The sequence below is a fragment of the Astatotilapia calliptera genome, chromosome 2, assembly GCF_900246225.1.
Source record: "Astatotilapia calliptera chromosome 2, fAstCal1.2, whole genome shotgun sequence".
NCBI classification, from domain to species: domain Eukaryota; kingdom Metazoa; phylum Chordata; class Actinopteri; order Cichliformes; family Cichlidae; genus Astatotilapia; species Astatotilapia calliptera.
In genome coordinates this window covers 5771342-5784413 of record NC_039303.1, presented here as the reverse complement: position 1 = coordinate 5784413, position 13072 = coordinate 5771342, and the positions used below count along the sequence as shown (strand labels likewise).

The 13072-nt window shown below is 38.7% G+C and overlaps 1 protein-coding gene across 8 annotated transcripts in view; it reads left to right on the top strand.

The window, feature by feature from the left end:
- The window catches only part of LOC113030834 (teneurin-3), a 132539-nt gene that overhangs the window by 79085 nt on the left and 40382 nt on the right, over positions 1-13072 (top strand). For all 8 annotated transcript variants that reach the window (XM_026182580.1, XM_026182588.1, XM_026182631.1 and 5 more), the window contains 5 exons: positions 1458-1665; positions 2748-2849; positions 3876-4070; positions 5168-5368; positions 12120-12305. In XM_026182580.1, the coding sequence (XP_026038365.1) occupies positions 1458-1665; positions 2748-2849; positions 3876-4070; positions 5168-5368; positions 12120-12305 (892 nt within the window). The remainder of the gene's footprint in view (positions 1-1457; positions 1666-2747; positions 2850-3875; positions 4071-5167; positions 5369-12119; positions 12306-13072) is intronic.

The window sequence follows — 13072 nt, the reverse complement described above, 5'->3', positions numbered from 1 at the left end:
TTTGGGGATTTTTGTGTTACACTGTTTTCTGCTGCAGAGCTCTGTGTACCTTGCAGCTTCAGTCAAAATGAGGCTCAGGTGTCGAGCAGGTGCAGTGAGACCAGATGTACCAATTTACTCATTGGCAGGAATAACTCGTTACTCCTTGTTTACCCTTTAAATCAGTGTTTGTTTGGAGCTAATATATCGATATGCTGCTAAATTCCTCACATATAACAATAAAAAAGAAAACGCCTGAGGTCACCGTGTCTTTAAGTTGCATTTGTTCTCATTCACTAGCACAGTGCCTGTTCAGGGAGAGCCCAGGGCATTTTCTGTCCCTAAAATGTACACATTTTTCCTAAATGGCTGTTCGGGCAGTCTGCTGTTGTGAAAGCTAACAGATACATGTATCATGTTAAAAAAGGGAAGGAAAAAAGTTACTAAACACAGCACAAGAACATAAAATGAGATTAATGCCAATTAATGCACTTGCTAAATAATCAAACACAGACTCACCTTGCAAGAAAAAGCTACGTCAAATCAAATTATATGTGGTCATAAATGTTCATATTATAATCTCTTGCAGTCAGCGTTGGTTCTTTAGACATCTCACAGTAAAGTACTGTGTAACAAATATTTTAATCAAACTAATCACTCATCCAAATGATACCAAACTTGACAGTGCACAAGCATTGCAAAACGAATCATTGATTAGACTGATTCTTTTAATGATTTGCATCTACATTCTACTGTTTATGATATCCAATGCTGATTTGCATTCAGTACAGTGGATGGTTATTTCATGGGAATAATCTTGGAATCCATATGGTTATTTCTTAGCAATCTACAGATATCAAAAGAAAATTAGCAGGACCATTATCATCAATGATGTCGGTTTTCACTGCCTGCCAATCGAGTCTACTGACTTAAATTTGAAGAAACTGTGTAAAATGTGTATAGACGTGATTGAGAAACGTGGCATTTATTTATATTCTGGACAGGTGCTCCTGAACTGAATAAATGAGAATTTTTACTATCACCATTATTACATTATCAATGTTAATTTAGCAGATTGTAATAAACACATTGCCAGCCTGTCTGTAAATTCACTCCCACCCGACGTAACAATATATTTTTGGAACATTTCTGAGCATTTGCCCTAGAGCCATATCAGCTCTATCAGTATACAAACACCTCTCCAAACCACATCTATCAACTCCAAATAGCTTTCACTGAAAAATCAACATTTATTATACTCTGAATATTTGCTGTGTACACGAACCTGTTATGGCTGTCTTGCTTTACAACTAACTTTGAGTCCCTGTCAGACTGTGCATGCAAAGCATTCAATATTTAAAAAGATCAAAACTTTTTGAAAACTCTCTCTCTCTCCTTTACTGTCTGATTTAATTAGGCTGACATTAAAGGTCCATCTTTTGCATCTGCTGGAATCTGTTCTGGCTTTTGTTTTGCAGTATGACTTTGTCGAGCTACTGGACGGCAGTCGGCTTATCGCCAAAGAGCATCGGGCTCTGAGTGAACCGGACACAAGGGCCCGCTCAGACCCAGTTGCCGTCCACCAAGCCGGATTCATCCAGTACCTGGACTCAGGAGTGTGGCACTTTGCGTTTTATAATGACGGACGGAACGTGGAGACCGTGTCCTATAACACCATCATCCAAGGTATGAGGACACACATCTGCTATGAGAATGAGTGCAGTTGAAATAGTGCGTAATAACATGTTCAGAAGACTTTAATTTAGCTGTGCCTGCATGAACAAACACTTAGATATTTGGAAAATCTGGCTGCCACACAAACATGCTGAGCTTTTTAAACTTTGAGAAAGCAAGGAGGCAGATCTGGGCTTCCGTTGGAGGGTAGTGGATTATTGTGCTCAACACTATAATGCAAGACCATACACAGCATTGATCCTTCCCTCCTAACAACCTCTTCAGTGTTCTGAAGTCTGTGAAATTTCCTTGTGGGTTTTGCGGTAGGAAAAACACTGAGGTTGAGTTAACGTTTTTTTCTTTTTCTATTTCCTTCGGGGGTTCCATTGATCTGGCCCTACAAATATAAAGGTATTGACGTGTGAGGTCAAAATTGCCTGGGTCCGACGCTAGCTCAATGAACATCCAATACAAGCTAGAGTAATAACAAAAAAGTTTGCCCCCTTAACGCAGATCAAAATGAGGGTCCCAGTCTTTTGGGGGTGCCTTTTATGAGCGATGGTCTGTTGAATGAACACAAGATCTGTCTGTAGGATATGTCAGATTAACTTCAACTCGGAGAGGATTTGAGTTGTAAACACTCAGGAGATTGCATTGCTTGTGTGGGCATGATCAGTCATTCAAGGGTTTGGGGTGGTGGTGAAGCGTTAGAGGAAATAAGAAAAAGGAAATTGTGTCAAGGAAATACATTTGTTGTAATTTGAAATGCCTTTGTGGCTTTTACTTAACATGGCTTACATGGGAACAATTGGTCTGCAGAATAGTGTTATGGAGGCTTAGACCTTATTCAGACATGGACAAATAGCTGTAAATGTATGCCATGACTGATACAAGCACTGCAGATAAGAGATGCTTAGAAATTCTAAATTAATGCAGGGGGGATAAAAGAAAAATTGCTGGCTTGGCTGGCTTGCAGTATTTCACACATTTTTACAGTTGTCAAATGTTGTATTAAAGAGGAAATTTAGATTTGTTGTAATGTGACAATCTGATGAGTTATTAATTGTTGGAATTACATGCTGCTGTACCCACAGAATCGGTGACAGAGTGCACACACAACTGCTATGGGAACGGGGAGTGTATGGCAGGATCGTGTCACTGTTTCCCAGGATTCATAGGACCATATTGTTCCAGAGGTAATTGCTCAGCGTCTTTATTCATCTTAAAGGGTCAGTTCAGCTAAATTAAAAACAAACAAAGACAACTATATATATGTGTGCTTTAGAAAATTGGATTGCCATAATATAACTGAAGTAAATACACTTTTGTTTTTATAATGGTATGTTTGTCAGTTGGTAGGTTTCCAGCAGTCTCAAACTAGAAATACAGAATTTGCTGTTTAGACAGTTTAAAGAGACTCCAGTGGATATATTCATGCATTGCTTGTCCACCAGAAAGAACAGCTCAAATATAATATTTGCTTATGTATTGTACAGGCCTTTTCTGTGTGTAGGTCTATCTATCTAGCTATCTGTGACCTGCTCCTGTAAGACTGAGGTGCTTCCTGTTCTGATTCTTGATACGATTTGTGTTCTGGCTTTTGGTCATCACAGGCTATAACTGTACTTGCACTTAATTGTTGCAGTTTCACATTATTGACAACTAACTCCAGCATCTTCATGACTTTCCATTTGGAACCATGCAGATGTTCCTGCTTCCCAGATCAATTTGCTTAAAAAAAAAAAAAAGTGATATATAGTTACGGACAGAAGGTCCTGAGTTCAATTCCACCACCTGCTTTCTGTGTGGATAGTGCTCTCCAGGTACTCCAGCTTCCCCCCCACTGTCTAAAGTGCAAACAGCTGTCTGTCTCTAAAGATAAGAGGAAGAGACTGGATGGAGAAATAGATACATTTTTAACTATAAGTTCAGTTTTAAACAAGTGCACAATCGATACGTGAATACGAAGTTGTATCTGGGAACATAATTTGCCTACCAACCACTCTAAAGACTCGAGGAAGTTTTCATTCTCTTGGCTGTTTTTTTGGCAAGCTAAGCCTGCGGGCTTGCTTGCTTTACTTTTAAATTATAGACAAAAAAGGGTATCAGATTTCTCATGTAACTGCAAATCTACAGTATTTCTGATGTTTTTCCCATCTACATTAGATGAAAAACAAAAAACAATACAGAATGATAAAAATGTACCTGATGTCTTTCTTCAGCCGCCTGTCCAGTGTTGTGCAGCGGTAACGGCCAGTACACCAGGGGGCGCTGTCAGTGCTACAGCGGCTGGAAAGGCACCGAGTGTGACGTTCCTGCATCCCAGTGTATTGATCCTCAGTGCGGGGGACATGGGCTCTGTGTTGCTGGAAACTGTGCGTGCAACACAGGACACAAAGGAACCAACTGTGAACAAGGTAACCTGAAAATAAGAATTCATCCCTCCGGATTCAAAGCAGCAAGATGCAACATATTCCTGTGTGAAGCTCGGGGGGAATCGACACAGTCCATTGGTGAAACAATTGGTGTTTTCGACTCCACCAAGCAGATAATGCTTTGGATGTCGTTATTGATACGGGTTGTATGAATTAACTCCCTCTTAGTGTTTCGAACACATCAGGGTACAAGCTGGAACAGATTGAGCAGAGTCTATTGATGCAGTCACCTATTGGAAGGCTCCACAGATGAAGACACTTGTTAAAATCAATCAGTCAATGGCATCTGTTCCTCTGCTTACTAAGGAAGTGCTCCTTCTTCTCTCTTGTCAAGCTCTTTCACCTCCCCCGTTCACTTCAGTACTTCAGTGCATTCAACTTTATTGATCTCCACGCAGACAAAAAGCAATTATAAGCTCAGATTTACAGCTTACAGGAGCTTTTGACCTTACATGTAAAATGCTATTAAGTTCTTTAATGAATATACTGTGGTTTTCTTTGAAGTGAAACAATATGGGAAGGAAACATTTATGGGAGGAAGCTGCTTTTGTAGCTCCAAGTAAGGGCTCCAGTTTGACAAATTGGCAAATAATCATTATCAGCGTCCGAGTAGATATAGAAATGCACGGCGCAATCAGAAAAACGTTGCAGGAAATTATCCCTTGTTAGTAATGGGTTGATTATGTTGGTCATAATTGCCAATTATTAACCTAGATCAGCAAGTTGGTCTGCAAATTGTTAATAGTAATTGATTGTATCTGTCTAGACACTAATTGTGCTGCTTTTCCTATCGCCTGTAATGGAGCATAATTATGCTGCCAGTATGTTGGAAGCACCCTATAATATACCGTAGAGGAGCTGGTTGAACATAGGGTGGAAAATTACTACTGGCCACCACCAAACCCTGCAAAAAATTTCAGCTGCGCCTCACCAGCCATCATCTGGCACTCAAGTATTTCCACTCTAAAATGATTTTTGGCTGGTAGCAGACTCAAAGTGGCCAGGGTAAATAAGTAGGGTTATATCCAATCTAAAAGTGGTAAACTGACATTGCTGTCACACTTGCTGTGTGTCCTCAGTGGACTGTGTGGACCCGACGTGCTCTGGTCACGGAGCCTGTCATCATGGCGAGTGCCACTGTAACCCAGGCTGGGGAGGGATCAGTTGTGAGATCCTGAAGAGCACTTGTCCAGAGCAGTGCTCCAGTCACGGCACCTTCAACACCGACTCGGGAACCTGCATCTGCGAGGCGAACTGGACAGGTGCCGACTGCTCCATAGGTCAGAACGCTTTTTCGCTTTCTTTCCACCTCCTAAAGCTATCGTGTGTGGGGTTTATGATTTTAGGTTATGTAATAATTATTATTTTCAAAGTCATTAAAGAATAATTCTATTTAATAATTCATTTTAATTAATAGTTTGCTCAGTGAAACCTTAATGTGATGAAAAACGGTGACACACACATACCTTAAGGTCAAGAAGAAATCTGTGAATTGGAGCTAAATATGAAATGAATAAAAACGTATCACACTGGATCTCAGCAAGACCATTTACCTTGAAAGGTGACACACTATTTAATACCGTTCTATTTCGTTCCTTTGCTTTCCTGTCAACCGACTAATTGAGCTTCAGCTTTAACTTGATTTTCATTAATATAATGACAGAAGTTTGCCTAGTTTGTGTCGCAGCTCTGCTTTTGGTCTTTTTCATATTTTAGGCACCTTTTCAAATTCTACACATTTGCCAAAATAGAATTAAAGCAAGTTGGTGTTAAATCTGTAGTCTTTTATTGTATTTGTCTGTCGCATTGCTGATTAGTGCAGGGTTGTTCCACAAACAAGTCAATGCAGACAGTGCAGCGAGATCTATAGTATTTTTTTTTTTCACTTTTTTGTGGAAGAAGTTTCTCTAACGAGTAATTGGTACCACATTTCTCTGCGTGTATTCCAAATAAACTCCCCCTCTTGCTGTGCACAGACACCGGGTATCGTAAACAGCAGATGTATAAGCCTTTATTACCGGTTTTAAGTTGAAATAAAAGCTGTCTCACACAGTGCGGTGCATCTACTTCTGGTTATCTTATTAAGAAACCTAAGCAACAATTATTTAAATTTTGAATAGAAATTAAAAAAAGGAATTAGAAGAGAAATTTGTGTGATTTATGATTTGATCTTTAATAATTTACAAAAAAAAAAAAAAAACGACACAATTTGAGGTAATTTATCACTGATGTTTTTGAAATATCATTAAAAGAACATTGAAGAACAATTTGTTTTCCTAAATGAATATGCCACGTTTTGGAATGAACATTTTAAATCAGTCATAAATCAGTGTTTCTCAGCTTTCTCACACATAAAGCACAAAGGAAACAAAATTATTCATTTGTTGAGTTCCACTGAATCATAGCCTGGGACTGCACCAACAGATAATGATGAATAGGAGTTTGGCTGACTGACATTTCTCATCTGAAGAGCCATGAATACATGTTGCTTTGGTGTTTTATGAGCACTGCTGTTGGTTACACCTTTTTTATACCACCCCGTTTCTTGTTTATTTTCACAATACAACATTTTCAACTAAAGACAGTATGTTTTATGATGAGGAAGCGTTCCCAAATGGGCAAATGGGAATAACAATACCAAATGTCTGTTTACATGACACAAGCACTCTAAAATATCTGAAAAAAAACCCCCAAATCTCAGCTGTTTACCAAGTGAAAGTAAGAAAGTAATTTCACCTGACTCCAGGAAACAAACTCGACACAAAGGCTTTGTTGGATATAAGGAGACAAATAATGACATGAGTTACTCATGTTTGGACATAAGTCTAGAGTGAAATCTGTCCTAGTTCTGCTAAGTTCATGCTTTGCTTTTCTTCCTAAACTTTCTTTGTTAAAAAACCTACAAAACCAGCATATGACTTTGCTTAAATTGGATTACCAGATCTGATGTTATGGGTTTTGATTTGCTTACCAGTTTGAACCTAAATGATTTTTTTTTTTTAAAAAAGGAAAAAAAGGCAACTGCCTCATTTTGTCACAGGCTGAATAACTCAAACTGCCGATGTGATCACGCCGTCAAAGTTGTGTAGTGAACACTTGTAGCATGTGCAGATTATAAACGCAGCATATGTTCAGAACAAAAGCGTCGACTCCACGCTACTTTTCCTTGACCTGGCATATGTTCTTCTTGAAGAACAACACAAATATATTTTTAACATCATAAATGCAATGTAGTTTTGCTGCAGCTTTAGGTTTATTTTCGAGGAGATGAGAACAATTAGTATTCCCAGCTGCTCACAGCACACCCTTTTCATTTGTTACCAGGTTTGCATTCAGGCGGTTTATCTCTCGACACAGGTAGGTGACATGATAGTTCAAAGGCTGGCCCCTCCCATCTGTTATCTGTGCGTGAGATGTAGATGATTTATTTGCAGTTCCCTACACTATTTCTCTGTGCGTTAAAACCAGAGAAAAACACATGCTGAGTCAAACAATTAAAACCAGAAAGTTGGAGTTTGTTTCAGTCAGTATAAAAGGCTGTTGAATATATTACTTTTGGCTGAACTTCAAGCAGAAATTAAAGCATAAGAAGGCTGGATGGTACGTTTGAGATGCCTGTGCAGGCTTTTTGAAGCAGCATGTTGCCAGTTTGGTTGGCACTCAAGAAAAAAAAAAAAAAGGAATTTTGTTGGTGAAAAAAATTTCTTCTTTTCTTTTGTGTCTCACTTTATTTTTTGTTTTTTGAAAGAGAAGTCATTTGTTATTCTATTAAACCTTTTGACATTTCAAACACAATCCTCTCACTCAGCAAGATATCTCAGGCTTGTCAATAGTGAGGGTGGCCTCAGTGCGGTCCACAACTTAGGGAGTTTACTCACCTGGGTGGGTGGAGAATTCCTTCGTAATTAATGCTGCGGTTCTTCTTTAATTAAATAAACTTTAATTAACAAGCGCGTAGCATGAATCGACCGCCCACAACCTCTCAGTCAGGGGCATGTTAAAGGCAGATAAACACTTTTGGACTAATGAAAAATTGATTGCATAGATTCTATGGGAAGGAGGTATTCCTTTGGAATTGAATGACTCCTCTCCAGAGGCACACTTAATATTCTACAGTGTCGGCTCAGCTTAATCAGAACCATCCAAGGTCCGTCAATCGAAGAAAAACTCTATTCAGAATGCTGGAACAGAGAGTTAAAAGAGCCTCAGTAAAGGGGATGAACATAGGAAAAGCAGCAGGGGTGGATTGGTTTTAAAAACAAAAAAAACCATGAACATCTAAGACTTGTTACATTTTGGGCAGCAGAATGAAGCTGGCTAATTTGCTTTCACTGACAGCTATACCAAGTTTTAAAAAAGCACCTAACTTTTTCGTCATGCGGCTCTAAATTTTCTATAGCATTTATAGTCACTTAGAATTTGAGGACATACTTGAGCTTCTTTCGTCTCGCACACTGACGGCTATTGTCACAGCAGAAAGCTTTATGGCTCTTCTGTTCGAAAGCTTTGATAGAAGCTCTTAGTTCCAGGAAATCAACATTTCTTATTCCCAGACAAGAGCAGCCACAGATTGTTGAGCATTAGCTTTAGCCTCGTACAGACTGATTTACTTACCACCCATGGATTCAATCATTTGAATTTTGTAAAGATAACACAGATTTATAACAGCTGCTCAGTTTTTTTTCAGAACTCCATACTTGAAGACATGCTGATCTAACATTTTATAAGAACCCACTTAAATCCATAACCCTCGCCTCAGTCTGCCAAGACGCCATGCAAATGAGTGTTCGTAATATGTAAAACCTTAAAAGTGGTTGTTTTGGAAGTTTTTGGATACACAGTAATTGCAGTGTTTCATTGTTCAATGCTTTTATGGTGATGACAGCCTTTGTTTCATTTGATGGTAACCACACTTGTAAAAAAAAAACAGTTTGTGAAATAATTAGAATTTTAAAAAAATAGTTACAGGAGCTACAGCAAAAGCAAGAAATTAACTGTTGATTGTGCGCGTGCTGGAAAGAAATGTCCTTTTATTACGATACTGTCATGAACATTAGTTTTACTGAAAATGACCCTTCTGTTTTTCTTTTCCGTCCTCTTTCTTTCTCCCTTTCCTATCCCTCACTCGTGTCTGTTCCGTCTGTAACAACTGAAAATAAAATAAAATAAATAATAAAAACAAAGGTCGATCAAATGGACCAATACGGCAATGCCACGATGATCCATTTGGCAAAGTAAATCCATTGGGTATCCTTGTTGGTCTTCAGACAACAATTCTGATGGCTAAAGAACCAAATGGGACAGGCAAAAAAAATAAATAAATAAAGTTTTACTGAAAATGGGAGAAAGATGTTATTGAGAAATAAATTTCCTATCAGCTAGATGTCGAATGAGTCATACGTTATTAATAAGAAGACCAAGTGCTTATTTTTATATACCTATAAAGAGTCTATAAGTGATTATTTTATACACTTTGCTATCTAAAGAAGTAGCACAAGCAACTTCTCGGGTTAAGGGGAAAAAAAGAGAAAAGTCCAAGGTGCCCATTTCTTCCAAATGCAACTTGTTTTGGGCTCGGAAAGCAGATAAACCTTCATAGACTTCCGTGTTAAAAGGCCAAACTTGAGAGAAGAAGAAAAGCAGGTTTACAGCCTGGTACAAAAGAAAGAAGTTTATTTTATGGGATTATTTTTCTATGTATTATCCGCTGGTTAAGTCTGACGTCATTTCCAGGTCCAAAGACTCCTTTGGTTCCCAAAATCAAACACTCAGGGGCGGGTAAAAGTTAAAAACAGTCTGAATTCTTTCAGCTCCAACAAAATAATCAGTGTGGCTGTTCTCCCAGGTTTTTCAATAAAGTTTAACATCCAAGAAGCTATGAAAACAGGATTTACAAAGTTTAGTGGAGTTGGAACTTTGCAAGAAGTTAGCTCTTTAGTTTCCCGCTAAAGATGATAGAATATTTTCTGATTGAAGTATTTCGGGGAAAAAACAACAACAAAAATGGCTTTTCTATCATTATGGACATAAACAGAAATGCAAAAATAAATAACAACGACATTTGAAGAGTTAGTAAAGGTGGGTTACCTGACTTAGAATCAAATGATAAATAATATATAATAAATTTTTTCCCTTAGTAAAAGGTTTTGTTGAGGGTAAACGGGCAAAGCCAAACATGAAGCAAGAAAAATGCTGAAAACAGAGAAAAAACCTCAAAAAACCGTTAATAGAACGTCTAAGATCACATCCACAACACGAGGATGGTTTTGAATATATTGATGTGTTGTTTGAATTACTGTGGAAAAAGTCATGATCCAAAGCTTAATATCAACGGTGAAGCGCAGGATAGTCGAAGAGCACCTGCTATGGTTGACTTTTGACAGCAGTACAGTATGTCAAACATTCACACAACCAATAGAAACACAGAATGACCAGAGCAGGCTCTGTAATAGACAGAAATTCCATATTACAGGCATAGCGCAGCAGCCAGTGCAACCATAATTTCCGACTTGGTCAACCTAGCGGTCGGCGCACAGCATGTCGCTTTTTGTGTGAAACGGCCCTGATTTTTTTCTGAAGCATCCACATAGTCATAGAAAATGATTCTTTCTATTAAATAAAACAGCATTACGACACGTTAAAAAGACTGCAGCCTCTGTGGATGCAGCAGGATCTTGGACCACGAAACATGATTGATACAGCACTGCTTAACAAGTGAGAGGGGCTTCTCTGAAAGACAGGTGGTGGTTTGACAGACGGCTAATTTGAGTCACTGAACTGGAGCTATCCTCCATGTTTGTAGTGTTTGATCCTTTTAGCACATTTTAAATTTAATTATGTTACAAATTTTACGTTTTTTGTGGACAGTTATTTAAGATCGTGCTAGAGCTCTCGCTGTTTTTTTTCTCTTCGTATTTCTTTGTTTTTTTGTCAATCAGTGAATTTCTAGCATTATTTATCCATCCATCCACTTGCTTCCACTCGCCCTTACGACAGATGGCATGTTATTATTTATGTTGGTGCTAATTAGCAGGTACTTATCTGTGAGATGCATCCATATAGTGTATGAATGCACCCTGCTAGCCTTAGCTGATAACTTGGCACTCTACCCTTTCGTCTGGCTCCAGACTACAACATGGCAACTCCCCAAATACCGAACTCAGAGATTCAAAATGGTGCAAACAAATGGCTGAATCTTATGTTTTCAGAGCTTTTTCTTTGTTTCTTTGTTTCTTTGTTTGTCTGCACCTTGCTGAGAGGCGAAAGGAATGTGGGAGGTGTGGCCAACACGAGTGCTCCAATGGGACATACAGAATATTTGAATGTTATAACCTTTAATTTTTCATTTCTTCAGTGTGCATTTGAACTAGTTTCAGTACACCCCGTGCATATTGCAGTGTCGTTTAAAGGCTACATGGGAAACATAGGATTTTCACCTGGATCCATAAAAGTGATCATGTCATATGTCAAGATTAATATGATAAATTGTAGATGAAGAAATATTATTTTTTCTTACCACTCAGTCTGCATTTTGGTAAAGTAGCAGCAGGATAAAACTTAAAAGGACATTTTTTCTATGCAAATTATTCTTTTTTTTATGTCTGTCGTGCATTCCAGTCTACACTCTTTTTAAAAAGAATTGTTTCCACAACAAGTCCACTGAGATCCATATCGCACAAGAAAGCAGCAAAGGCCTGACATTTCCCGTGTATAACGATGCGTCTTAAACATTCTTTTAACAGATAGCAGTAATTTTGACTCTTTAGATGAAATAGTGTCAGACATTGAAGTAGTTGCCTTGCAGTGTCGGGATTTTTCTTGCACGGTTTTTATGTCTTGTTTACAGTTAAACTTATTGGCCCACTTTAACTGAGGAAGCTCACACTTAGCAAACATCAGAGCGTTTTTTTTCTGCGTTGGCAGATGCATCTATTCAGCATACAAAAATACACGAGTCTAGAAGGGAGGGGGAAAAAGGACTTTTCAAGGAACAGAAGCTACATGTCTCCATGGCTCTTTGTTTTGCGACAGAGGTGTGTGTGGTGGACTGTGGCCCCCACGGCTCCTGCATAAGTGGTGTGTGTCACTGCGAGGAAGGCTGGACAGGACCAGAATGTGAGCAGAGGGACTGTCACCCACGCTGCATCGACCACGGAGTCTGCCGAGAGGGCAAGTGTGACTGCCACCAGGGCTGGACGGGTGAACACTGCACCATCGGTGAGCCATGGTGACACATACAGTAACGTACACCTACACACCCTTGACAGAAGGGCACAAACTGCAGAGGAAATTCATTTATGGGCAGATTTAAAAGGGCAGCTCTGGAGTGTGAATGTCAGTATTTTCAGCGCAGCTTCAAGCATCAGGCACAGATTGTGGTACTGCTGTCGCTGCTTACCTTTTCAATACAACTACCTTAGCATGGCAAGTGATGAGTAGTTTTTGATGATATTCACAGAGCTTAGAGGTAAACAACTGCGTCTTGCAATCCAATTTTCAGAGATCACTGAACCAAACACTGTATCCATGATCTTTATCCTTATCTTCCTTTTGTTTTAATGTTTATTTATATATTTATATATCTTCTAAACATTTCTGTGTCTTATAACATTTCTTCTAAATGTCTGTCAGACACAGTCAGCGTTGGAGGGTAACTCAAAAAGATTTACTCTGCTACATGTTTATTACGGATTTTTAACATCAGTTTATCAAACCTGTCGCATTTTTGAAACTATATAAGACCTTTTTGTCTCAATAACTAACCAGATGCAATAACAAAGCACTTCTCGTGTAAATATTTAGGTGCTGGAGAATAATCCAAATTTTATGGTATAAACACTTTTACAATAATTACTGAGCATTTTAGTGTCAGATTTTCCTTCAGAGTGACTCTATTTACACAGTCTTGCTGCTTTTTCAGTAAAAGCTTTGAGTGCTTCCACCCCCACTAGCTTCGGTGACTATACTGAACATAATAGCACCAT